Genomic DNA, 26076 nt, shown 5'->3' on the forward strand with positions numbered 1-26076 from the left:
AGCATATCGACATTTACACTCGAGATCTCATCAGACAGTTGCGAGAGAACAACATAAGCATAGGAAAGGTATACAACATAATTGGTAGTTTCTTTGGCTCCATGAGTAATGTGCCGTTCAACAAAAGAGCACTCAGAGGGCTGTGTGGAGAGATTAGTACGGACCAAGCTGATGACGATGTTAGGAAAACAATGGAAGTTTTTGCGGAGCTGGGGGCTAAGGATTCGGGCTTATACTACAGGGTGCAACCAGATGCTGACAGCCGAATCAGGAACTTGCTGTGGTCCACAGGCGCCAGTCGAATGCAGTACCATTATTTTGGCGATGCAATAACATTTGATACAACATATCGGACAAATCTGTATGACATGCCATTCGGCCTTTTTGTTGGTGTCAACAACCACTTTCAGAGTGTTATTTTCGGAGGAGTCCTGATACGTGATGAGACAGTAGAGACATTTGAGTGGGTGTTCACTGAATTCATCCGAATGATGGGCGGGAAGCTGCCTCAAACTGTGCTGACAGGTACTCCTTTTAACTTGTGTCAGAAAACCTACAAAAATAAATGCGTCATTATAGAATTTCATGATAAAAAATTCCAACACTCATGTTTCTGATAAAAAATTCCTTTTTACATATGTACACAGATCAGTGCAGATCTATGGAGATCGCAATAAAGAATGTACTGCCAAGTTGCACACACCGTTGGTGCAAATGGCACATGCTTAAGAAGGCAAAGGAAACTTTTGGTCGATACTACACTAAGCGTAGCAACTTTAGAGCAGATTTCCATAAAATAGTTCATCACATGCTGACAGAAGACGAATTTGAAAATGCATGGAAGATGTTAATAGACACGTATGGGCTCCAGAAGAACAACTATCTCATTAATCTATACGAGGTTAGGGCCAAGTGGGCAAAACCTTATTTCAAAGGCAAATTTTGTGCGAAGATGACAAGCACGCAGAGAAGTGAGAGTGCAAATCACATGCTGAAAGCATATGTCCCAGCGAGCTGTCCTATGCACTTATTCGTCCGCCAATACATGAAACTACTGTTTGACCGTGAAGCAGTCGAAAACTATGAGGAACGACGAACAAAAATAGTAAGTTCTGAATCTTCCATGTTACAGTTAAATTGTTTCATTCTGGTATTAATAATATAAATCCCTGAATTTTTTTGTTATCAGACAGCTCCAGTCATGAGGCTGAACAAACCTCTGGAACAGCATGCCAGCACTGTTTACACGAGAGCTATGTTCGAAAAGTTTGGTGACATCCTCTACGAAGGTGGCCAATACAGGGTGGAGGAAGTTGAGAATAAAGTAAAATACTTAGTACATCGGTATCATCCAGAAAGATATGAGAAATGGTGTCGGGTTGTGCATGTCGTCCACGTAATTGATGCAGGTGCACATGTGTCCTGTGAATGTGGTAATTTTGAACATATGGGTATCCTGTGCTGTCATGCTCTTAAGGTAAAAAAAATTATTCAGAAATATACAAAACTACTTATGTAGACATGCCAAAGAGATTGATTTCCACATGACTTATGTATCTTAATGGACAGGTACTTGAGTTCATGGGTTTTACTGAGATCCCCGCAAAGCTCATACTGAAGAGGTGGACAAAAGATGCAAGAGATGTGCTTCCAGAACATCTAGCACATCTACAGAAGGATCAGATATCAGCGAATTCAATAACTTTCAGGCACTCCAACCTCTACATGCACGCTATGGAGGTTGTAAGGCTTGGTGATGCAAACACAGAAGCATACGATAAGGCCATGGATTTGTTGAAGGTAGCAATGCAAGAGCTGTCACCTATAGCTGCCATTCGAGATGGGCTTGGCCTAGAAGACAAAGTGAAGGAAATTAAAGCAGCACCAAAAGATCAAGCTACTCTGAAAGGACATGGCTGTGGATATGGAAGTGATGCAGAAGGCAGTGGTATTGGCAATTTGTTGGGACTAACAGCTCATGTGCATAAGCGCAAGCCTGGTCGACCTACCAACAGTAGGGACAAACCTCCATACGATGATCGGGGAGCAAAAAACAAAAAGCCTAAGAATAGTAAGAAAGTGGATGCTGAAGGCGGGTGCGGAACAAGCAAACGAACCAGGTTTTGTAGCATATGCCGAGAACCAGGGCACAAGAGTACAACTTGCCCACAACGAGGCGACATGCCTCCAAAGCAAAGGAAGGAAGCTAAGTGCACCAACTGTGGAGTAGGCGGTCATCGAAAGAACACATGCAACAATCCAAAAGTTGTGCTTCATGTTGTAGAAAATGCTGGGCTTTGCTTAGCTGGATAGATCCTTCTGTGTGTTTTAGGGCAATGTTTTTTCTTGTGTGCTGAAAGTTTTCATAGCACCATCTGTAAGACCGTGCTATAGCTTTTTTTTCCAACTGTTGTTCAACTATGGTGACCTCCGGTCTTCAATGTATTTTAAGGTTCAAATCCACATATGTGCGCGCCTGCCTCCCCACTCATTCTTAAAATGGTGCCAAAAAATGCTAATACAATCCTTTAACTCATCTAACTCAGCTACGTATCTGCAAACACATACAAAAAACAGAGCAAACCCAAATTCAATCTCGCGTAGGACATGTCCATTCGACCCGACCTGCAATCAATAGCAAACCCAGGCCACGTAGCTTCCGTAGGCATGCACCGCTACAAGCGTCGCCACCGAATATCTCATGGCTCTCCCATGGGCGCGAGAAATCACTGTTCTGAGGGGCGTTCAAAAATCAAATGAAGGCCATAGGCGGGAAGCTAGCACTCAACTGTGACTGTGTGGTTATAAAGCCGCAGTCCCTCTGGTGCTGGGCATCGCACCCTCCTGTCTCCCTCACCACACCGGCGATGATAGCAAAGGCTATAAGAGAAGAAAACTCATATCAAGGGAAGAAAACATGTCGTCTGACAACTTCGGCGGCAGCTCCACCATCCATAGCTCCTCTGGCGCAGGCTCTGTGGCTGTGCCCGATGGATTGGAGCTTCCGCTCCATTCTAACCGATCTAGCTCGAAAGTTGATGCAGAGGCGCATGAAGATATACCGGAATCACTGGAACCAGAGGTACGGTCAGCTCTTTCACCCCTTTTTCTGATGATGAACAATTCATAAAAGTTTATTCGGTCGTCGGTAGAGCGGACGGACCGTCCTTGCCGGGCGGAGATGACGGCGACCCTGACGAGGTGCAGTCCGCCCTCGCAGCAGCAGAGGGCGTTGGCGAGCACGATCCCAACCAGCACCGCCCGGCGGTGCCATTGGCGAGTGTCACAGCTCTAGTTGTGCTCTGTCAATCACATCTGGTCCTGCGCACTCAGCATCGTGCGCGGAGGTGGATGAGCGAGCTTCAAAACGGTCAAAGCATGTTTGACTACATGCAAAACCAAGGCCTGTACTAGCCGTGTAGTGGCTCTGTTGCCGGAGCCGGTTGATGTAATAAAGATCATTTGCATGTACTAGCCGTGTTGCCGGAGCCGGTTGATGTAATAAATATTTAGTTAATATCTTCATGAGATCTACTGGATCGGTGTGTAGTAGCTGTAGTGCGTCGTCATCTTTGTTAAAAGCCCTCTGTATTTTATTATGAAGAACCATGTTGGTCGCACATTATATTGATTGTTGACTATGCTAATAGTATAGAAATGAAAAAAAAAGATTGGAACTGCACGGTTGTTTCGGTCATTTATATCGCTAATTGGCAGAGACGGATAATAAATCTTTCTTTCCTGACACGCACCCAGATATATTCGATACGAGCCGCCTCTAGGCGCCTGTCTCGAGTCTATAGAAAAAAGATAAAAATGTGACAGTAATTAGAAGCTACTTAATGGCTACTTGCGGCTGGATATTTCTGTCCTTCCAACATAATTATGACATGGATCTCCTCCGATCCCACCAGTTTGTCTTGGACACGTGCCTAGTTAAGTTGGTTTCACCATTTTTGGATCCACGCATGTGCCTCGTGCGACTGCTGAAAGGTGGTCCGACCATATTCGCCTCCACATGGAGTTGCTACAGTCTCGGGAAGGGTCGACCAACTGCGGTACTAGATTTATTCCCAGACTGTGCCCATGATGCGAAACACTTGTTGGAAGGCTGGCTTTTGTCCTCTAGCCATTTGTGCTCGCCCTGTGTTCAGGCGGACATGTGTAACTTGCTTCCTGGAGAGAGCGACGTATCCATCTGGCACGCGGCGTACTGCAAACTGGTGTGCCGCGTCCCCCACCACGTGCAGGCAGATGAACACGGTGAACTGATTCGCTAGCTGCCACGCACCCAACAACTCCCTCCAATCCTTAATAGGCGACCGTATTGAGTATGGACGACGCATGCAGGACACGACATATTCGGACACCGTGGCCGACCCTTTCTGGCTAAAAATATACTAGCTTCGAACTTGCAGGCATAGGTGTGAACAGGAAGACTTTGGTTCATTAATGCGGGACCCCCTGTTAGATGGCGGGCGGCCGTCGCTGTTCATGCCCTCTCCGCCTCACTCTTCCACCCCCGGGCCAGAAGCTTATCCCCATTCTATCGGCGTGAGCACCACCCTCACTCACTACTAGGAAAACAGTTTTTAACGACGGTATATGTGATCGTTAATGGTTGGATTGTGGTCGTTAAAGGTCAATAACGACCACAATTTGCTGGTCGTAGTAGGCTCCGTCGTTAAAAGTATAACGACCACGTACCTTTCGTGGTCGTTATTCTTATAACGACGGGATGGTGTGTCGTCGTCGATCCCAAGGCAATAACGATCACTTTTGTCGTCGCTAATAATAGTGGGATAGTGTGTCGATCCCAAGGCAATAACAATCACTTTTGTCGTCGCTAATAATGTTACCATGCTGGCCAAAGTATCATTACCGACCACTCTCTTCACACTTTCATATCCTTCATAACCACTTATATTATAACATTCCTTCAACAATCACTTTATGCAGCATCCAACATTTCAATATTAACATCCACATTAATATAGAAACAAAAGAATCTTAATTGAAAGGATCATAACCTCTTTTATTAATAGAAGTACCAATATTCTGACATACAATTCTGAAACTAAAATATCTTGTAAGAAAATTGAGTCAAAAGCACTCCTTATATCACCAATGTATTTGAACATATCTATATGGAAAACGAGACAAGTAGAAAAGATAATATTTATTAGTCTTCAATAGAGGGACGCCATGGTTGTTTGAATGGATATCATTCTTCACCAGCGATTACAATGCCTCCTTATGCATATATATATATATATATATATATATATATATATATATATATATATATATATATTCTGATGGACCATCAGTCCTACAAAATGTTGATTAGTTTATGAAAGTCAGTCCATGTAAATAAATGGCATCAAAGTATAATGACAAATAAAACCAATGTGTGAGAACAACTTACTTGATCATGTTGGCGTCCATGAGAACTATCAGTTAGAGATCTACCAGATAGAAGACGCTTAATTTCTGATACTTCTTGCGCCATGCCATTGACTTTTTCTTCGAGTACTTGTTTCGCTTGCTCAGAAGCTTGAAGTTGAGAAACTAATTCAGCCTTACTTAATGCTGGTCCTTGCAAATCTCTTGCTCTAATTCCACCACCAAATCCAACTACGCGATCACGCCGCTTAGATGTGTCACATTTCTGCATGACTTCATCATTTGAAAGACCAGGATTCAACTGAATATGGTCTTAATTTGTGCCTGAAGTGCCAACAATAAGTTATTTGCATAAACTTCTATCTCTAAGTAGGAATTGTACACGTGCTGTTCATTATGGAAGTTATGAACGTTAAATTAAGTCTTACATGTTTGGCAGAGGTTGTAGAATCAGGGAAGTCTGTACCCTTCTTGTGTGTCTCTGAAAATAGTTTATCCATACTCGGTGGCTTGTTTTCCTTTCCTCCCTGTTCCAACATAGGCAAGTGACTATTATTAGTTGAAACAAAATGGCAAGACAACTCACACTGATCTTATATTATTGGAAATGAAAAACAAGAGAAGTGAAAGCATGTACCATGTCCCAAATTATCTGTCTAAAGGGTTTACTGCCAGATCGGTGAAGCATTTTGAGGTTAGCTCTGTTTTGGGTGTTTCTCTTGCTCTTTTTCTGTAGTTAAAGAGGAATATATTGTCAGCTGCACAAATGGTTGAAAATTAAGAGGCAACATGAGAACATACCAGAAACTCCTTGCTGAAAAAATGCTCCTTGACAAGCCATTCCCAGTCATCCTTTGGAATATCTTTAGGTACCTTTTTCATAGCCTCCTGCATAGTCTTCTTGGGTTTCACAAAATGCCGGTGCAAGTCTCCACGCCAGTTGATCCAAAGTTTCTTGACATGGTCTAATATCTCATCTTTGTACACATCTATTGCAATGTTGTCGTCAATATTTTCGAACTTGTCCTAAGTAGTTGTTCATAAAACAGAGTCTCATAAATACATCAGTACAGAAATTCAGATTATAATGCTAGAACTTTTAACCAAACATACCTTAATTGCATCAAATATATGTTTCCGAGCTGCATCAGTAATATTGGACCATTCATTTACCCTCATCGGGGTAATTCTAGGATTACGGACGATTCTACCCAAGTGTTGTGCAAAACTTTTGGAAAGCGCACGGTTATTGTAAAACTGGACTTTAATTTTTTGGGACTCCATGAGATCAGCTACTTCCTTGCATTTATTTTTCCCACGGACCCTGCGCTTTTCACCTGTTTGAGGTCCTGCACCATTGGAAAGAAATATGTTAATCAAGTACAAAAAAAGAAAAACATTCAAGCTACAATTTATATTGAAGCAGTCCGACTGAAGTATGAACTAATCAAGTTGCATTGCTGAGCTTACTAGTCTTGGACGTAGCTGTAAGGCCATGGTTACCATGCACTTCTTCATTTTCCAGATTTTCATCAACTAATTCAGTTGCATTGTTGTGCTTACTGGTCTTTGAGCTACCTGCAAAGCCATGGCTATCCTGGGATTCTTCACTTTCCAGATTTTCATTACCCATTAATTCATCTGCACCATTTGCACCATCTGAAAAATATACAACCAATCGGTCTGCATGGTGGACGAAGGAAAAATGAAAAAATTGAAGTTTTTCATACCATGAAAATCATCCATATCATTTCCCATGTCACCATCATTGTTGGTATCAGCTTCATCACTCATAGCTGCAATATATTGTGAGTTACTTGAAGACAATAAAGCGTAGAAACAATTCTTGGTACAATATATGGTACTTAAAAACTCACTTCCGGAATCATCAGCATCCCAATTTGTAGTAAACAAGATTGGTGTATTTGTTGCCGCATCATTTCCATCTATGAAAACAAGCAACCACATTATATCATCCTTTAGTAGATAGCTTGAATAATATTTTTATGTTTCTGTAGTACCTTTTGCAGCTAACTCATACTTTTTCCACAGTTCCTCATCTTGCAAATGAGGCTTGTGAGTAACCCTTTTTCTGCTGAAATCTGCTATTTGACTTGATTTCTCTGGCAAGGTGCGCCTAGCAATACTCTGGTGTACCAGTCCAGACTTATTCAACTGTGAGGAGCATCTTTCCCGAGCTAATGCTGTCAAGTTTCCATACCTGTGCTGACTCATTGTGATACCCTACGCATATAGCGTTAGTTTGAAGTGTGCACAAAGGCTATACAAAGTAAAAATGAATTAAATAAGTGAATATTGATATACTGAAAATGAATTATTGAATGCTAAATCAAATTAAGTAAGTACATAACTACTTGTGTCACTGTTTATTAATAAGGTGAAAGCAAAAATATGAAGCAAATTGATTACTACAGATTAAGAGTTGCATAAACTAGTGTCATCATGTTGTTCTCTTTCTACATGATGTTGATGTCGAATTTTGAAGCAAGTCGTCTTCATCGCCATTGTGAGGTTCAGCTTCAGAGGCTTCGTCATCAGACTGTCCATGTGGTACACTATAAGCATGACGTGATGGATTTTTCACGACTGCGTGCCATCCTTTTATAAGATTGTCCTTGACAAAAAATACTTGAGAGACTTGGCTAGCCAGAACGAAAGGCTCATCTGTGAGAAGCAAACGGTGCAGGTTAAGACTAACGATTCCATGCTTGTTGTCTTTCTTCATCCCATGCTCTTTGTCAAATACGTCAATCCAGTTGCAACGGAATAATGTCACACGCCTTCCACCTAAGTATTGCAGTTCGACTATCTCTGTCAATATGCCATAATATTCTACTGTATTACCATTATCCCCTTGTTCTGAAAGTGCAACCACCCCACTGTTCTGTGTGCAGAGGTGTCTATCTCGACTTTGAACACGATATCTGAATCCATTCATGTCATAGCCAGTAAAACATGTTACATTTTCCAATGGACCACGTGATAGTGCCAAAAGGTCTTCGCTGAGCTCACTCTTATCATGTTCGTGCAAGCTGGCTACCTATGCAGTGAAAAATAGCTATGTTAACATCTTCACACAGAAATACTGAAATGTACGTGCATATGTATGTACATACAGACTTTATTCTGGAATCTTTACCTTCTCTTTGAACCACTGATTGAACTTCTGGTTCCACATGGTGGTAAATGGTTGTAGTGAACATCCATCTTGACTACTGGAGTACTCACTACAATAATAGAAAGCTTAATTGATATGGGCATGCAAAAATTAGTTGACTAAGTACTTAATAAGTGAACCAAATAATCAATACCTGATATATGGTTGAACTTCATCACAATTTCTCAAAACATAAATATGAGCTTGCTCTGCTTCAAGAAGATTAAGATCTCTAGGTTTACGACCACCGGATGGCCTTCCATCCGGATTGAATATTGACAAATAATAGTTGTCATCCCCTGGTGCATCATTGATTCTGCCTGGTCGATTATGCTTTGTCTCGACATCATCCAAATACCTAGAGCACAATGTAATGAACTCTTCTGCAATGTATCCCTCTGCAATGGAAGCCTCAGGTCGTGCCAAATTTCGCACTAGCAATTTCAGACACTTTATTTGTCTCTCAAAGAGATACATCCACCGATATATTGTAGGTCCACCAACAAGAGCCTCATTAGCCAAATGAACAGGCAGATGCATCATGACATCAAAAAAGGACGGTGGGAATTCCTTTTCAAGCTTACATAGTGTCACAGGTATTTGGGCCTGCATTTCATTAAGTTCTTCTACTGAAAGTGATTTGGAGTTTAATTTGCAAAAGAACTGTGAAAGCTCAACCAGAGGGTCATAAATATTCTGGGGAACAAGTCCACGCAGTGCAAGAGGAAGTAAATGATTTAGTATAACATGGCAGTCGTGGCTCTTCAGTCCTGAATTTTTTTTCTCTTTCATATTAGTGCAGCGGCCAATGTTTGAACAAAATCCATCTGGAACTTCGAGGTCCTTAAAAAACCGAAGGAACAAAATCTTATTGGGTGGAAGCAAAGTGAAAGGCGCAGATGGAAAAGTAGGCTTGTCCCCTTCCTTGTCCGGATGCATACCTGGCCTTATTTTCATTAGTTGCAAATCACGCCGAGAATTTATGTTATCCTTCATTTTTCCTTTGACATCCATAATTGTTGCCATGATGCTATCACATATATTCTTTTCTATATGCATGACATCAAGGTTATGGCGCAACAAAAGAGTTTTGAAATATGGCAAATTACAAAATATACTTCTTTTGTTCCAGCTATCTCCTCTCTCATCATGGGACACCTTTGTCTTCTTATTTGCATCTTTAGACAAGATAATCCCCTCTAGATCAGCCACTTGGTCCATCACATTTTGTCCTGTTAAGGGTGTTGGTGGTTCTCTGGTTTCTATGGTACCATCAAAAGATTTTTTATCTTTCCTCCACCTATGGTTTTTATGAAGAAAGCGTCGATGACCCATGTAACAGAACTTCCCACCTTTTTTAAGCCTTAATGAACAAGTCCCACTGTGGCACACCGGACAAGCCAATTTTCCTTTTGTGCTATATCCAAAGAGGTTGGCATAACCAGGGAAGTCATGGACCATCCACAGAAGTGCTGCACGCAGTGTGAAACTTGTTTTCGTTGATGCATCATAAGTGTCAACACCCTCGTTCCATAGTTCAATAAGTTCCTCTACAAGTGGTTGCAGATAAATATCAATTGCATCACCAGGACCATCAGGCCCTGGAATCAACATGGACAACATCACATTTTCTTGTTTCATGCACATCCATGGCGGCAAATTTAGGGGAACAAGGAATACGGGCCAGATGCTATGAGATGTTCGCATTGTTTTATATGGTTGGAAACCATCAGAAGAGAGACAAAACCTAATATTGCGAATTTCTTTTGCAAATGGGATGTTTTTTGCATCAAAATATTTCCAAGCTTTCGAGTCAGCAGGGCATCTAATGACACCATCATCTACCCTGCCCTCCGCATGCCACCTAAAGGATTCTGCAGTTTTGTGGCACATGAACATCCTTTGCAGCCTTGGCTTTAAGGGAAAATACCGCATTGTTTTTGGTGGAATCTTCTTCCCTTTTGCCGAGTGCATAGTGGTGCCTGTGCGCTTGTCTTCTTTCCATCTAGATGCTCCACACACCTTGCACGACTCCGCATTTATATCTTCTTTCCAGTAGAGCATGCAATGATTCGTGCAAGCATCAATTTTCCTATAACTCAGTCCTAGTTCCTGAATAGTTTTTTTCGCTTCATAATAAGAATTTGGCAAAGTAGAGTTCTGTGGTAGGAAAGCCTTCCGCAGATATTCCAACAACATGGTGAAGGACTTGTTGCTCCACTTTCCCAAATTCTTAATGTGAAGCAAGTTAACTAGTGCAGATAATTTAGTGGTACTAGAACCTTCATAAAGTGGCTGGTTGTAGTTGTCAAGCAATTTATAAAACTTTGCTGCTTCATTATTTGGTTCCTCTTCGTTAGATGGTGGTGTCGTTGTTTGCTCAGTTGGATTATTATTTTGAGCAAACAGATCATGCAACAAATCTTGCATTGGGTCATATCCATCTGCACTCTCTTCTTGCATTTCTTCATCGCCTTGACCTTCAGAAACTGTTTGAGGTTCCCTCGCAACTTCACCATGATGGTACCAAAAGGTATAATTTCTCAGAATTCCATACACTTTCAGGTGAGAAGAAACCAATGCACGAGGATGAGAGTATGTGTTGTAGCATTTGATGCATGGACATCGAATTTCATTCTCCCTGCCTGCGTGGCTGAATGCATAGTCAAGGAAATTCTCTACCCCTTCTAAGTACTCATCATCTAATCGCTCATCCACTAGTCTCATCCATATCTTACTTGGAATCATCTCCTAATATATATTACTGTTTTAGTACGTAGTTATCCTGCATTTATGTTATTCGATGTAAGACATATCAGACTATACAATAAATCATATTATGTATGATCTATAGATGAATGGATTGTACTGAACATGGCATAACAAAATTCTAAATCGTAATAAACAAACGAATTCTACCTACATATTTTGTAATCAGGATCAGCAACAGTGCATCAAGGTTCCACAAGAGAAAAAACAGAGCAAGGAGGAATATGAAAAAACAGAGCAAGGAGGAATACGAACCAAGCTACAGCGGAGTTGCGCTGGCGACCAGTGATGTGCAGGCGGCAGCGCGGGCGCACCGGGGTCGAGGCTAACCAGCGACGTGGAGGCGGCAGCCCGGGCGCGCCGGGGGTCCAGGCGACCGGCGATGTGCTGGCGGCAGCGCGGGCGTACCGGGTCGAGGCTACCGGCGACGTGCAGGTAGCATCGCGTATGCGCCGGAGTCGAGGTGACTGGCGAGGTGCAACCTGCAGCGTGGAGAGGCGTAGAACACAAGGGAGGAGATGCGATCTATGGACTATGGAGGTGTCGAATTGAGCAGGGCAGGGGAGGCGAGGAGAAAGAGGCATGGGGAGATGAGATCCTAACAGATTAAATATTTATTCCCTGTTGCGGAGGGTTATCTAGTCGAAATTGCCAGCAGTTTGCGCCAAAAAAGATTCAGCCGTCCCACTCTCTTTACTCGAGAACCAAAAATCTTTATTTCCTATGTTTGTGCTGCAAAACCTGAGGATTAGGTCTTAAAAAAAACCCTGAGGATTTCAACTTTCGAAAGGCACGGTGGACTCTACCTCCCTGTATTTGCAGTTGCAGCTATACTTTTTGAAACCAATTGAATCAAGCACAAATTATGTTCATAGGTTGAAAATAAAGAACGCAGGCGTGGTGGTTTCAGTGTACTTTGAGTCTTTGACACACACGAAACAGGGGGGAAACTGACCGGTTCAGTTTTAGATCGAGAAGCACACAATTTTGACATAATGGATTCCTTTTTCTCTTACATCGACTATGCCAAGCAATGAATGGTACAACTCCTATTTTTATAAGTTTCTCAGCACTGCAAGCAACCGACTTGCTTTTGCTGCAACAAATGCAAGCAAAAGACTGAAATTAGCTTCGCCAACATGTACACGCAGGGCACACCTGCACTTAACTTGCAGTAAGTTGCAGCCAATCTGCCACAATCACTTCACATTGCGATAGGAATTGTTTGACTACAATTAGGTTTAAGCTACACATGATGATGCTTTGGCGTCCAAAGTGCCTGATGATCTGAAGGTACTGCTGCAGATCACATTCATTGGAAGGTACCTGTCCATCACATCGCCAAAATACAGTGCCTATTTCTAAGCCCATTCATATGTCCGTACTGTATAATACAATGTCAGGGGATATGAAGATCCATTTACGGATAGGAAAATATTTAAAAGTCAGTCGCTTGTTCATAGCCTGACATATGAATGACAAGAACAAATGTTACAAATAAAAGGCACTAATCTTGAATTCTGCTGCCGATGAGCCAAACTGAAAAACTAACAATAATATTGTTCTCTAGCAAACAATATTTATTTTTCCACCATCTTGTAGTAGTCAGGAATATAAATTCGCAAAAAGTCTCTACGTATTTTGTTCAGATTACTCTTATGCCTAGATGCATTCCTGGCTCTTGCTTCCCTCCTCAATGCAGCATCACTAGCATGTCTTTCATTAAATTCCTTCCGGACCTTCTGGTATACTTCATCTCGCTTATCTTCTTCCTCGGAGTCTTCGACAACTTGCCTACGCAGGTACTCAATAGAGTCTTCATCGACATCGGTTATTGAGACATCGCTGCTCCGTTCTTCATCAGGAGACTCTTCTACCTCCTGATTAATTGTATCTGGAACAAACTCATCCATGTTGTCTCCTTGCACGTTCTTGTTCTTCGAATCAGGAGCAAAATCAACAATCAATTCTTCTTTTACCTCAGGATATATTGAACTATATTGAATCTAGAGAAGAATGAATGATTAAGTCATGTACATCTTCATCCGTAGTATGGTGAGCAAACTCAACCATGGAATCTGCTTGCTCCATCAAGTGCATCTCTACCGAGCATTTTGGGGAGGAATCGCGGTGGCCGGGGGAATTTTGTGGTTCAGCAGAGGCGCCGGACGGAGATGCAGGGGCATGAACGACCATGCAGACTTCCATCGGGATGTTGTGCAAAAATGTGGATCGGGAGGACTAACTAATAGGATTAGCAGCAGATTAAATTAGTTTTTTTGTGGGGAGCAGATTAGATTAGTTGGGGCTGGAGAGATTTAGCGCCAATATTTTGAGAACCCGCCAACATTAGTTGGGATGTAGCGGGGGAGAGATAACGGAGAGTAGAGTTTTTTTCTCTTTTTCTTTTTGAGCGCAAGGAGAGTAAGTTTGTTAAGAGTTGTACGTACATGCAAACCATATCACAACAGTAACGACTGGTCATGTAGCGACGGGCAGACCTGTGGTTGTTGAACGTATTACGTAGATAGGTTTCCACCACGCGGGGAGTCCACTCGGGGGTTCAACGACCAAGAGTTTTTGGGCACCATCGTTAATGCTAGTTTTTGTAGTAGTGACTCTATCTCAGTTTTCCCCACTTCTTTCCCACGTAGAAGCCCGAGAGCTCCGCCTGCCGGCTTGGTCTTTCTCCAGCGCCACCTTTGTGCAACGCTTGCGGCGTATTCGCCGCCGGGAGGACGCGCAGGTAATGCCGATGTTCTGATTTGACCCCCTTCCAGCAAGGCATTTCCTATTTTAGATCTTGCATGTGTTCTTTGCCGTCGCCATGTTCTTGTTTTGATTTTCCTCGGTGTGCACGCAGCTCCTCCCTGCCGGCGTTTGAGGCTGCGCAATGCCTCAAGATGGAGATGGCGGTCCGACCGAGGTGGCTCTTGACTCATCTCGCAGCCGGCGAAAGCGAAAGTAGAAGAGGCGGCCCGAGGCAGCCAAGGCCACTGGTCTCCAAGGATCGGACGACGAGTCCATTCCTTCCGTCCGATGTGGGTTCAGCAGCGTGGCTGTCACCAGCGTGTCATTGATCTGCTATCCACTGTTGAAGCCAAGTGGTTTGGCTAGCCTACTAACCACTCAAGCCTCCGGCGGTGGTGACAAGAAGATGTACTGGTCTTTGATCAAGCGCATAGATCCGGTGGAAAGAACAATGACATTCCCAGACATGCAGGTTAGATCTATAGATGCAGCTGCCATAGAACGGATCACAGGCCTGAGATCCGGTGGTGTGGCCATCAGCAGAGTGAAGCTGAAGAAAAAAGAGCGTGTGCGCCTACTGCAAAGATGCCAAGATCTCCTTGGCCTAGAGCGCACTACCAGGGGTTATATCGAAGTAAAACAGCTATTGGGAGTGCTGACAAGCACGAACCCGCGCACCAAGGTCCCACATGAAGTTGATGCTGCGAATGTAGCTTATGCTCTACTTGTCTCTGCTACCATGATAGCCCCAAAGAACACCGTGTCGAAGGTCCCTGACGAGGTGATGAGATGTGTGGTAGATCCATCCAACATACACAAGTATGATTGGGCCGGGTACTTACTTGACAAGCTCATGGAAGCGGCGCAGAAAGTTCGAGATATGATGAAAAAGGATGAAAAGGCGATCTCGGTCATGGGCGGATTCCAACTTTTCGCTTAGGTGTGTGGCATATCTATGTGCATGCATTCTTGGTAACTATACTTGTCCTGTTCTTCTCCCAGTAACTGTCCCCTTTTCGGCTGCATGTGTAGGTGTTCTTCTTGGAATGGATGGACTTCGGGGAAGCAAACGTCAAGGACATGTTGTGGCCCATGATATCTGCTTACACCACGGACAAACTAGTGATGTTGTTCCGGTTATCTAGAAGCGAAGATCATCATTTCAAGGTGCAGGAACCTCCAAAACAGAAATTTCATACTAGCATCCATCTTGTCATATCTTTGTTAACACATATAGTGATTGTCCTGTGCAGACAAAACCCGAGGGGTCACTCACAATGTCTGGCTTAACATTGCATTCGGCAATGCGCTTAGGATCCACGTATGCATCAGCTGTTGTTAACACTGCCGTGCGCCAATTTATTGAAACTGAAGTTGGCTCCACCGTAAAGCAAGCAGTTCTGTACTTAGCTCTGAACCAAGCAACACCTGGAGCACCACTGACTGACGAACATATGGCTACCTGCAATTCTGTTATTCTACACATATTTGACAACCTTGAGCAATGCACTGCACCTCTCGTCCGTCGTTTCATGACGATGCTAGCAGCAGCAGATGTAACTCATTCATCTATGCATGTTCTCAGCCAACTTGCTGCACTTGAGACTACTCGTGTACCTCCCGCTACATTCAAATGTGAGCTCTCCAGTACAGATTCTTGCTGAACCTGAATTTCTGCTATGATTTTCATGCACTTTAACTTAAAAAAAGATTGATGAATTCTTTCTATGGCACACGTCATGCGCAGGCCCCTCACCAAAAGCAATTCATAAAAAGCAGAAGCATAAGCAGCTATCCGATCTAGGTCAGCATTCAAATGCATCAAACGCTGACTGCCAACAGCATCATACTACAGGTAAAAAACAAAAGTGTCATCTAATTTGTTCAAATCAAACATTGTTTAGGCAAAAAAATGGTTCTCCTCTTCAATGACAAAAAAACTGCCTTTCCTGCTATACAACCACATTTGCATCAGATGAAGTGGATGAAGCACGCGTAAACATGGTCTGTGCGGACTCGCTAATGCATCTTTCAGGTGTGCATATACTTCCTATGATTGCAAGACATTGTTCAGACATTGAAACAACATGATACTGTTCCTGCCTTCAACTCATACATACATAATCGTTGAATAACAGGGCATCCACAAGTAGAACCGTTTGCAACACCATCACCAAAGCTGCGTGCTCCTGGGTTCCCTGAAGATCACGCGATCATTGCACAAGCAGTCTGCCCAGAGGCACCCCGTGCACTCAACTTGGACAATGATGTCACCCCCGATGAACGTCCAGGTGTGTGGATAAATCCCCATAACATTTTCAGCTGATACACATAGCATTACCTCTCAAATGTACTGCTGCTGTGGTCTGACAGGTGATCGTGGGCGATTGACGTGTCCTCCAACGCCATACCATTCCCGTACCCGTAGTTACCTGGTGAAAATTGCAAATCCAATTAGTTGGCCAAAAAAACAGCGTGTGCGAACAGTTACAAAAAGGCTTTATTGGACAAAAACAACAACGTCACACCCAGTTGCAACAGGAGGTGAATGCTTCATAAGGAAATCATCTATATATTCCAATCTAACACTCAGCTCTGCCCCTGCCGGCTCAACTCAAGAAAACAATCAAACTTTAGGTCTGCACATATCTCCGCATAAATAAATAACAACATGTTTGCTTACTCGTTGAGTATATCAAACTAATGTATGTCCTGACATATTCCATAAAATGCAGCCAACGGGGACATCTGTATACCTAAAGTGACGAAGGATATAGTCCAGTACACGAGACGGCGACCAAGGGATCTTTTAGTTGGAGCACTCTGCAACTCTGCCCCACCATCAAAGAAACCTAATCACGGTGAGCGCTTACAACATGAGAGCATCAGTACCTCAAAAAATGACACACTATTAATTGAAACACCTGAAACACTATGCTAACTAAGTTTTGCCATTCTGACAACAAAAGGTGACACGAGTGCTAATGTGCTTGCGCAAACAACCACCGGCACCTTCAACTCTGACCCTTTCCATCTTGGAACAAGTCCCGTTGCTACAAACCCAGGTAATATCTTGGTTCTGTCGATTGTTCCGACAAAATACAAGTTGCCATGGTGGTGCAAAAAAAATTGCCATTTACTTTCTAAGTGCAGCGCCATGAGAGGGTGATGCCACTGCTGCGCCCATGTGGGATGTTACTCCAAACCCCGACATCATGGTCACATCTACCGGTCTGGACTTGTTGCTTGCAGCCGGTATGTCTTAAGAAATGACCCATCTTATACATATGAGATGATATCGTGATATGACTTTGTTTCGACAATTCATCCTAAAACTGTGAAACTGTACCTTCAGCTTCCGTTGGAGAAGCAAATGTGCAAACTGGAGATCAGCTTATACCTACTCATGTCTACATGACTCCAGACGGCTGTCGGCGTGCATCAGACAACTCTGCACGTAAGTATAATTTCCCCACTTTTTAAAAACCAATGTCAACATATCAGTATGAACCCTAATGTTCCTCATATAGCAAAAAGTACATTCGTGTCACCTTTCAATGTCTTTGAGACTGATCCTAATTATGCAGATTCACTTGGAATCCCAACTTCCAACACTGGAGTCAACATAACTCCCGACAATCATCACATTACAGCAAACATTGGTGAACCAATGTCAGCTCCCACTGGCCGTAAGTCAAAAGAAAGTTTTTGCTCAGCAATGAAAATACCTACTCTAATACTTGATACTGCCTTAAGAAAATACTCACTGACGCACTGGCTTTGCTACCTTGTTTTCCTACCAGCTGGTCCGAGCAACTGGGTTCCCGTGAGAACAGTCGTTGCAGCCCCCGTAACCCCCAAATTTGAACATGACTCTGTTGAACCAACTTTCAAGAGGGCAGTTATAAACCAGCCATGTGCTACAAATGTATGCACTTTCTACTACCAGCTAGAAAACGGTAGCGAGTATGACCATAAGAGGTATTTTGTAAAGCAACTAACAACTTGTATTTGGTTACTCTCTATTTCACATAACAAGTCCAACAAAAAAAACTAATGCTACTGTCCACTGTGAACAGGAAGTGGTTTTCACACCGTGTGCCCTACTTGCTGGAGATGACCGGAAAAACTATGTTGAAGAACTTCGGCTCTGGACACGGACTAAAGATGAATGGAATGGCATCAGCTGTCCGTGTGTACACTTCAAAGGATGACAAACTCTACCCTGGTGGGATGCCCCGTTGGCGCTGGATACTGGACCCAGGTTTCGGGGTATGTACAAAAGACCCCACCTTATATAATGAAAATCTTGCTAATACTCTTGTGCCCTGGATACATAACCTAAACTGAAACATGGCTCAACTATACTAGCATTCTATTTCCAATACAAACCTCTTCCATCACTGCCTCTGATATAACTTCTGAAAAAACAAAAACAAGATGAATTCCAGTTCAACCGGGACAAACCAAACTGGGCAAGGCTTGCTCCAATGTTTGACCAGAGTAAACTACACTTCAATGTCTGTGAGTGCAAGAAGGTATGCTCCCCCCTTACTAGTTTCTGTCCATGCCTACCAGACATATTCGACTTTGCTAAAAAACACTGCTTCCCTTCTAACTCTCTGTCCAATATTTGGGCAGATACAAATTCCACTAATAGTTGAGAATGGCTGGTGCGTATATGAGGTTGACTTTGGCAACAAATCAATGATTGTTATGGATCCAATGGAGACTTCCACGGGACCCAGAAGGATGGTCAAGAAACACGCCCAAATGAAGCATCTCATTTTACATTCCCTGTGCCAGTGCCTTCATGAGTGGTATCCAGACTGGCATTTCGCTACTTTCCCATGGACATATCGTTACAACTATGGAATGCATAGAAGCTGCAGTGACAGGTATACATCATCTTCCAAACTCATTGTATCAATTATTATCGAACTAACAGATAAAGTCGCACTAAACACAGTGGACATAACCATACACAATTGGCCTATTCATAATTTGTGCCATTGCAGTGATGAGACTGGATTCTATGCACTTCACTACATTCGGGAGCACACCGGTATCATGCTGAAGACCCCGGTTACAACGGTAAGTTGAATCCCCCCCTAAAACATATATCCAAAAAATATATACCTCCGTATCTAACATGATATAAGCAGGACCTGATATCATACCTTCGGAAGGAGATGGCCTATGAAGTTCTGACCCTCAAGGGCAACCATGGTGACTACCCCAACATCATGTACGAGCAGATCATCGAGTGAACTTCCACAAACTCGTGTGCCAGGCAGATTGTGTGTCGTCTTGAAGACCATAATCATATGTGCGAAACTTTGCACCTCCCCCTACATATGCAAGTATGCAAACCTCGTTATTAGTCGTGCATCGGTGCTCCTCTGCCATTCTAGTGACGGAGGGTGCTCAAGACTTATTTCTTTAGCAGACTTATTTCTGTTAAAACTAGTGTGTGCAAAAACTAAAGATCCTTGCCTGCGGTCCACCACCGGCGCATGGATAACCTCCCCCCCCTCTATGTAGCAAACTTATTTATATTACACCTATGTGTGTAAAAACTTAAGATCCTTGCCTGCATTTCATTGGCAGTGCCTGGATCACCCCCCTATGTATGTCTGCTCCACTGTCATTCCTGTGACAGCCCCTATAACAGACTTATGGATGAACTAAAAATGTAGACTTAACCACCTTGCACTTCTCTTGTTGTGTCTCCATGAAGATTGTGCCTAGTTCGACTCTGTACTTTTAGAAAAATGCAAACAATACAGTATCCGTGGCACACACAAAATGACCCAATTGGGTCCCTGTCATTAACAATATCATCAGAAAATCAAAAAACACCATTCATATCGTTGCTTCAATTACTATTAATTTTGTTCTCCATTTTTTTTAAAGTGAGCTTGAAACTATTTAAATCCCTTGGTAACTTCGCCGCTACTCACAACCCCTTACGACTAACACGTCGCCCCGAAAACGTTTCATTCAACTATGTGCGATTACAAAAACTTAAAACATACTTGAAAGCACATCCACACCACAACGATATCTTATTAAATAAACATATGTAATTATCAAACGGGGGATACGCATGCACAATGATCTCCTTCATGAACAAAAGAAAAATGTGGATGACATATTTATGCATTTCAAATGATCTCTCATCCTTAGCCATATGCCTCACCGAAAGGAACTATGGATACCCATGCTTAAAAATCTACAAGGCAATAAACTATAAAATGTATTAAATTTGAAAAAGATGTTTTAATAAATGATAAAAAACTTTGAAGAATCATACTTAGGTGTTAATTGCGTACATGGCGCCTAAACTTTTAAAAAATAAATTCTTAAATCCAAGCTTCTCGAAAAATAAATTCCTGCGTGAAATATCTTATAAAATAATGGGGGTTCATTTTAATCTTTTTTTAACAAATTCGTGTCACATTTAACGCATATTTCCCCTCCTAAAAAATGTGCAGTCCATAATTCAAAACTTAATTTAGTTTGACTGACCATACAATCGTTCTGACCATCAAAACAAAAACCCTGTCCCCGGCTGCCTGCCACCGCCGACATCTCTGAAAAAAAGATCTCTTCATAAAAAGGCACACTCCAAGATGATACTTCCAACTTTTCCTAAAATTCTACATTCTCACAAGCACACAACATGAAAAAAAACAGCGAATACACAAGCAAACAAATAAAAATGATTCGCAAACATCTAGTGCATCATTCCCCTTACAGTCAATTCACATAGATCCATGAAAAAAACCATACTGGAATGTAATTGCTACACTTTGACGAACACTGCCCCAGCCACCATTACACGAGTTGTTGTTGAACCTCATTTCAACTTTCTTCATCCTCAAGGGCAGCCCGGAGTATATGATCCGCAGCAAAGCATCCAACCTCGTCACAGTACCGGAATGTCTCGTATGCGACTATTTGCCTAAACGAATCAAGATTTTTCTGCGGATGTGCACACACACAAACGTATATAACATGAAAACAAACTAGAGTGTATATATCTAGCTACGTATATGCACACGGAGAAAGGTGCCTACTGGGGAAAAATGGAACAATATGACCTATCCCGACGTACCTTGTTTAGGGGCCACTTGAGTTTTACTCCGTCATACTGACGGATCACATGAATGGCACACAAACCAGACTCTTCCCTGAGAACATACATTCACACACATTCCTCTAAGCCTTGCGTGTAAGCAGTACAAAAAGCAACATTGATAGCACACTGCTAGGGACTAACCTTGTGAAAATGTCTTCCGTTATTCTGGGAAACCTCTGTTTCCATCTATCTGACGTACAATGCCACTTTGCGAAGAATTCAGTTAAACATGAAAACAACGCATTGTGCATCTGCGACACAGCTTCCTCATGCATCATTCGACGCTGATGTCCCCCTGCAACTTGGGCACACATCGGATCCAACACATGAATATCCTTCCGTAGCATGTCCCACATGTATGCCGAGCACCCCTGGTCCAGCATGACTAACGCAAAGAACTGCAAGCATTATATTATTCGGGATGAATTTTGTTCCATGTGAATCCTAATTTGGTGAATTACACAGCAATTTATGCAAAAACACAACCCAAAAATCATTTTTGATAAAAAGCGATATGTTTTGTGTACCGAACCATTCGACACGCTGTGATGTCATGGCGAGCACCCACAAACTGATTCTGTACTGACTTGACGTGCACAACTTTTCCCCCCGCAAGTGCATGTATCTGGGACATGGCATATTGACAAAAATAAGGCCCGCAACTCAACCACTGATATTCATCCGACCAATCAAAAAAAAGACCCATCTGCTTGACTTACCATGAAATCCGGCTCGAGCACTTCCCTCCACATCATGAATTTGTTCACCGGGGCTGTAGCAGCATCCATTTGGTAGAATCTCCGCAAAACAAGCGTTGCCACCTCATGGTCGAGCGCCTTCACACCCAAAAACTGTTGCTGCACACACACTGCATTCACCTCGAGCATTCTAGGGTATGGATCCACAAACCAGAACCTGTTCAATCATTCAGGATCAGCGTCAAAGCCCGCACATGACAGGACATTATAAAGTAAAAAATAAAAAGTCATACACCCTGACCACATAAAAAATGTAAGACATCATGTCCACAAAAAATTCACAATGTACAAACTCAACTTACCCATTCAAATAGAAGCCATTGTCCCCAGATAGCCATGAATAAAACTTGGACATCAATGGGATTGGCGGTGGCTGTGGCAAGTAACCTTGTCCCCATGGGTCGTTGCAAAAACTAGCAGATGTAACATATCTACGCTTGGGTACCTCAGGGACTGTAACACCGAAACGAACTTCACCATCAACAGCATCGTCTGTCTCATACATGCATCGCACCATGTCCGCCACAGTTTGTGCGTACACTGTCAATCTATCGGCGATTCCATTGTCAACACTTGCAACATTTTGCACCGCAACCGAATTGTTGTATATAAAATTTGCATCTCCATCCTCTTGCATCCCCACACACCCTCTGGAATCTGTACAAACCATAAAATTGGCTTGTGTTACACTTCATTGAGTACATCGATTCTAAAGGGGCACATAAGAAAATTGTTTCAAAAGCTAACCTTGCGCACCATGACATCCAATACGAATCGAGCCGCGAGGAGACTTCTCCCTTGGTTCATAGTTACCACCCCCGTCTGTAGCACACAAAACATACAAATGACATGGCATTGTCAGCTCATCATACTCCATGAACGAAAAAAAGTGCACAAAGACAAAACAATCTAGCTCTGTTTTACTGCACCACATTGGTTTGCAAGAGATAACTTACCATCATCATCGGATAAGTCAAGCCGGCGTCCGACGTGACGCATAGGCGTCTTAAACGTGCCTGGCACACCTGCACAAGAAAGGTTACACCATCCCACGAGAGCATTAGTTTTGTGTATTATGGCGCCCTCGCGCATGCTGGATACTGCCTCTTCCGCACTAAAAGAAGACTGGAAAATTGCATTACCTTCACTGGCCACACCCTGTTCAACAAGTGTGATGCATCTTTTTAGTCCACGCCTAGCGCAGCACCTGCAGTGCTCCTTGACAATCGATACAAGCCTGTCGGCAAAGCTGAACATATCAGCCTGCATCTTATTCCGCAGCTCTGATGCATTCAATCTGCATCTCGCATTCTGCTCATTCAGCAATAAGCTCAACTCCCGCAGAGACTGAACACAAAAAAAGGATGTAAAAAGGATGCACAAACAAAAAAAAACTTTTGAACATAAAAGTATGTTGAAAAAGAATACAATATGCATATCGGGTCGTCTTGACAACTCTGCCGAACGTGGCTAGAGAACTCAATGGGGCCAACTGAGCGCGGATCAGGCATCACAACATGTGCCGATTTGCTGCCCTCTACGCTCGTTTTACTAATGCTTGCACGACTCGAAATGGCACTCAATGGTGGATTCACACCACCAATATTAAACACTGGCCTCGAACATGATGGATTATCTTTCTGAACATCAATGTCTGTGCCACCGACCGCATCACTCATATGTAACACACTCTTATAACATACATCATCAGCCGGCCTCAGCTGTACCACAACACCAGTAGGAGAGAAATTAACAATAAAGTATCATCCTCATCATCTCTTGCATGCATCTGCAAAACTCGTGACAAATGAAAAAAAATAACTTACCGTAGCAGGAACATATGATACAGCTCCATTTTTTGGACAGTACGCCATAATGATCATTTCCCGAAGTCTTTTTGCATCAAAGCACTGCACCCTGGGGAGCACGTCATGTTTCATATTGAACAAACCCAGATCGATATTATCCAGAAGGAATATCTGTCCATGACAAACAACAAGAATAGTATGAGAACACAATTACACACACAGAGTGAATCGAAGTCGAGCACACAACTTTGCAAAAACTAATTACAGAAAAGGTAAACTGCCTTACTTGGAAGAAAAAATGGCATCCGAATAAATTAATAGTCGCTGCCCTTTCCTCATCATCATGCTTGAGCTTGATGACTGCACCCATGAGCTTGTCCATCGCATACTGGCACCAATTAAATTGCCCTATTAGTTCCGGATTTGCAACCGCACCCCAAAAATCAATCGTCATATAGTCATGCTTCGTGGACGGAGCAATCACATATCCCAACACAAAAATAATAAAAGCAATCTGGAAACAGTCCTTCTCCATTTTGGTTGAGCTCTCATTTATGTCCCTGTATAGAAATATTTCAGTAGCCTTCAGACTGTGAGCAGCAGATCTGTTCATCCCAATGATATCCTTGATGAACTCAACAGAACGTATGCTGATGTCTCCATCCCTCCCACGCACATCCCTATTACCGCACAGCACCCCAAATACCTTGTGGAAATCCTCTGGAGTGAATAGAAGTTTCCGATCCTTATCAATTACAATCATACGAGACACAACCTCCACTTTCCTCATTACCCACAAGCTCAATTTCAGATCAATTTTTGCTATCAGTGGCAGCTTTAGCATACCCCCAAATCCTATTTCCGACACCAGCCACCTCTTGTACTCACCGAACGATTGCACCACTGTCACAACCTGCTTGACTGACAGCCTCGACGTAACCGATACAGGTTCATCTTGTTCACACCCATGTTCCCCATACAAACCGTCGTCTTCACCTCCAGGCGAGTACATCCTCTCCCTAGTCTGCAAACACGCATCTCACAAAATCAGCATGAGTCGCCTCAGCATCATATCTATCACTTATACCGGCTACTACATGCCACAAATCAGCAGTAGTCGCCCACCATCAGATCCACTACTTGTACCGACAACTACATATCGACTGCCTTGTACATACCTCTTCTGCAGTCTCTTCTGTGACCACCGCGCACGGCCAGCTCCCCTCAGCTCGTGCCCGCCAAAAAAGAACGAGCCTTACTGCTCGGGCCGGCCGGAGATCTGCGTCGCCGGTCAGAGATGCCTAGCGTGCCGCGGGAGAATGAGAACGATGGGCATGGGTGGCGGATGAGGAGGGAGTGGGTGGGTGGTTGGGGAAGATGTCGATAAGATGTGTAATAATTTAATATCCACCACTTTCAATAGATGCACCTGCCTCTGCCCCGGCCCCACACAAGCGCACCCATCCCACATCCATCCCACCCACTCTCGGTCATGTCTTAAAAAGCTTCCAGCTATATTACCAGAAGAACTTTTTAACATTTTTTTCCCTCCATTTTCCATCTTATTTTCCTGAAGTGAACTGAAGCCCATTCTGACCAATATGACTAACATCTGAAAAATAAATTCATATGAGCATAAGCAAAGCTTCTAGATATTTCATATTTCGCATACTTGGACATTACAAAATACGATCTTCATCATACTTTCAGTTCTTGATCCACAGATTCCATCTCATAACTCCACACTACTACATGATAGTTAAACTACTAGGCGTCTGCCACTACGAAACCCCATCTCCTACTCTTGTGCCCTCATAAGAATGACAGCTACAAGCAGCGCAAGGTTACAAACACATATGATGAAGATTGCCACTGACATCCCGATGTTAATGGAGGCCGCGTCCGCCACAAACACCCCCTTCTGGCGTGCACCATCGACGATGCCCATAAGAGATGCAACCACCTGATTCATCACGGCGGCAACGTCTTCCACTCCCGGTCCGTGGTTCTGTAGTGGTTGATGAACTGGAGGTTGGTTGATCTGCGCCTGAGGTTGGTCGACAGCCGCTTGGATTTGATCCCCTGGCTCTGCTGCCGGCAGAACAACACCCAAATGAGCGGCGTATGCTTCCTGCCTGCGGTAGAAATCACAACCACCTGCCCCAGGCTGAGATTGCAAACGTATCATGAAAATTAGTACCAGCTACACACATCGGCGTCCAGAATCAGCGGAAGGACTTACATTGTGATTGCGGCACTTGT

At 43.2% G+C, this 26076-nt stretch overlaps 5 protein-coding genes, 1 long non-coding RNA gene and 1 pseudogene across 6 annotated transcripts; 2 read left to right on the forward strand and 5 right to left on the reverse strand.

Annotated features, from left to right (window-relative positions):
* Nucleotides 1–92: 92 nt before the first annotated feature.
* LOC125524127 (protein FAR1-RELATED SEQUENCE 5-like) lies at nt 93–2457 on the forward strand. Its single transcript, XM_048689204.2, has 4 exons — nt 93–525; nt 648–1105; nt 1190–1477; nt 1570–2457. The coding sequence occupies exons 1-4, from the start codon at nt 102–104 to the stop codon at nt 2311–2313; spliced, it is 1914 nt and encodes a 637-aa protein (XP_048545161.2). The 5' UTR covers nt 93–101; the 3' UTR covers nt 2314–2457.
* A 393-nt stretch (nt 2458–2850) lies between these two features.
* On the forward strand, nt 2851–3523 carry LOC125537096 (uncharacterized). Its single transcript, XR_015615042.1, has 2 exons — nt 2851–3082; nt 3153–3523. It is a non-coding gene; the product is annotated as an uncharacterized LOC125537096 (long non-coding RNA).
* A 1803-nt stretch (nt 3524–5326) lies between these two features.
* On the reverse strand, nt 5327–7200 carry LOC147992105 (uncharacterized). The gene is made up of 7 exons (XM_087538926.1): nt 7137–7200; nt 6877–7065; nt 6520–6755; nt 6208–6432; nt 5835–5933; nt 5429–5707; nt 5327–5332 (listed from the first exon to the last, which is right to left on the reverse strand). The coding sequence occupies exons 1-7, from the start codon at nt 7198–7200 to the stop codon at nt 5327–5329; spliced, it is 1098 nt and encodes a 365-aa protein (XP_087395052.1).
* Nucleotides 7201–7867: 667 nt separating this feature from the next.
* Nucleotides 7868–9196, reverse strand: LOC147992106 (uncharacterized). The gene is made up of 3 exons (XM_087539725.1): nt 8739–9196; nt 8567–8654; nt 7868–8467 (listed from the first exon to the last, which is right to left on the reverse strand). The coding sequence occupies exons 1-3, from the start codon at nt 9194–9196 to the stop codon at nt 7868–7870; spliced, it is 1146 nt and encodes a 381-aa protein (XP_087395851.1).
* A 73-nt stretch (nt 9197–9269) lies between these two features.
* LOC147992107 (uncharacterized) lies at nt 9270–10783 on the reverse strand (annotated as a pseudogene).
* Nucleotides 10784–12933: 2150 nt separating this feature from the next.
* On the reverse strand, nt 12934–13573 carry LOC147992108 (uncharacterized). The gene is made up of 2 exons (XM_087539735.1): nt 13391–13573; nt 12934–13290 (listed from the first exon to the last, which is right to left on the reverse strand). Exons 1-2 carry the CDS (start codon nt 13559–13561, stop codon nt 12934–12936), a joined length of 528 nt encoding a protein of 175 aa, XP_087395861.1. The 5' UTR covers nt 13562–13573.
* A 7398-nt stretch (nt 13574–20971) lies between these two features.
* Nucleotides 20972–24826, reverse strand: LOC125524160 (uncharacterized). Its single transcript, XM_087538927.1, has 10 exons — nt 24101–24826; nt 23149–23353; nt 22963–23031; nt 22754–22828; nt 22309–22663; nt 21968–22163; nt 21781–21873; nt 21390–21646; nt 21225–21300; nt 20972–21091 (listed from the first exon to the last, which is right to left on the reverse strand). Exons 1-10 carry the CDS (start codon nt 24824–24826, stop codon nt 20972–20974), a joined length of 2172 nt encoding a protein of 723 aa, XP_087395053.1.
* Between the last annotated feature and the right edge of the window lie 1250 nt (nt 24827–26076).

This window comes from Triticum urartu, chromosome 1A, assembly GCF_056163025.1.
Source record: "Triticum urartu cultivar PI428250 chromosome 1A, HENAU_Tu73, whole genome shotgun sequence".
In the NCBI taxonomy this organism is placed as follows: domain Eukaryota; kingdom Viridiplantae; phylum Streptophyta; class Magnoliopsida; order Poales; family Poaceae; genus Triticum; species Triticum urartu.

Coding starts and splice junctions, on each gene's coding strand:
- LOC125524127 (XM_048689204.2), top strand. CDS start 102: ATGAGTAATGTGCCGTTCAACAAAAGAGCACTCAGAGGGCTGTGTGGA. Junction 526..647: donor GCCTCAAACTGTGCTGACAG/GTACTCCTTTTA, acceptor ATATGTACACAG/ATCAGTGCAGATCTATGGAG. Junction 1,106..1,189: donor AGGAACGACGAACAAAAATA/GTAAGTTCTGAA, acceptor TTTTGTTATCAG/ACAGCTCCAGTCATGAGGCT.
- LOC147992105 (XM_087538926.1), bottom strand. CDS start 7,200: ATGAGTGATGAAGCTGATACCAACAATGATGGTGACATGGGAAATGAT. Junction 6,433..6,519: donor ATATATTTGATGCAATTAAG/GTATGTTTGGTT, acceptor ACAACTACTTAG/GACAAGTTCGAAAATATTGA. Junction 5,934..6,207: donor TTTTCAGCAAGGAGTTTCTG/GTATGTTCTCAT, acceptor ATGTTGGAACAG/GGAGGAAAGGAAAACAAGCC.
- LOC147992106 (XM_087539725.1), bottom strand. CDS start 9,196: ATGCAGGCCCAAATACCTGTGACACTATGTAAGCTTGAAAAGGAATTC. Junction 8,655..8,738: donor GAAGTTCAACCATATATCAG/GTATTGATTATT, acceptor CTATTATTGTAG/TGAGTACTCCAGTAGTCAAG. Junction 8,468..8,566: donor ATCAGTGGTTCAAAGAGAAG/GTAAAGATTCCA, acceptor TTCACTGCATAG/GTAGCCAGCTTGCACGAACA.
- LOC147992108 (XM_087539735.1), bottom strand. CDS start 13,561: ATGGAAGTCTGCATGGTCGTTCATGCCCCTGCATCTCCGTCCGGCGCC. Junction 13,291..13,390: donor ACCATACTACGGATGAAGAT/GTACATGACTTA, acceptor CCTGATTCGAAG/AACAAGAACGTGCAAGGAGA.
- LOC125524160 (XM_087538927.1), bottom strand. CDS start 24,826: ATGTACTCGCCTGGAGGTGAAGACGACGGTTTGTATGGGGAACATGGG. Junction 23,032..23,148: donor ACAGGGTGTGGCCAGTGAAG/GTAATGCAATTT, acceptor TTTCTTGTGCAG/GTGTGCCAGGCACGTTTAAG. Junction 22,164..22,308: donor AATGGCTTCTATTTGAATGG/GTAAGTTGAGTT, acceptor ATGATTGAACAG/GTTCTGGTTTGTGGATCCAT.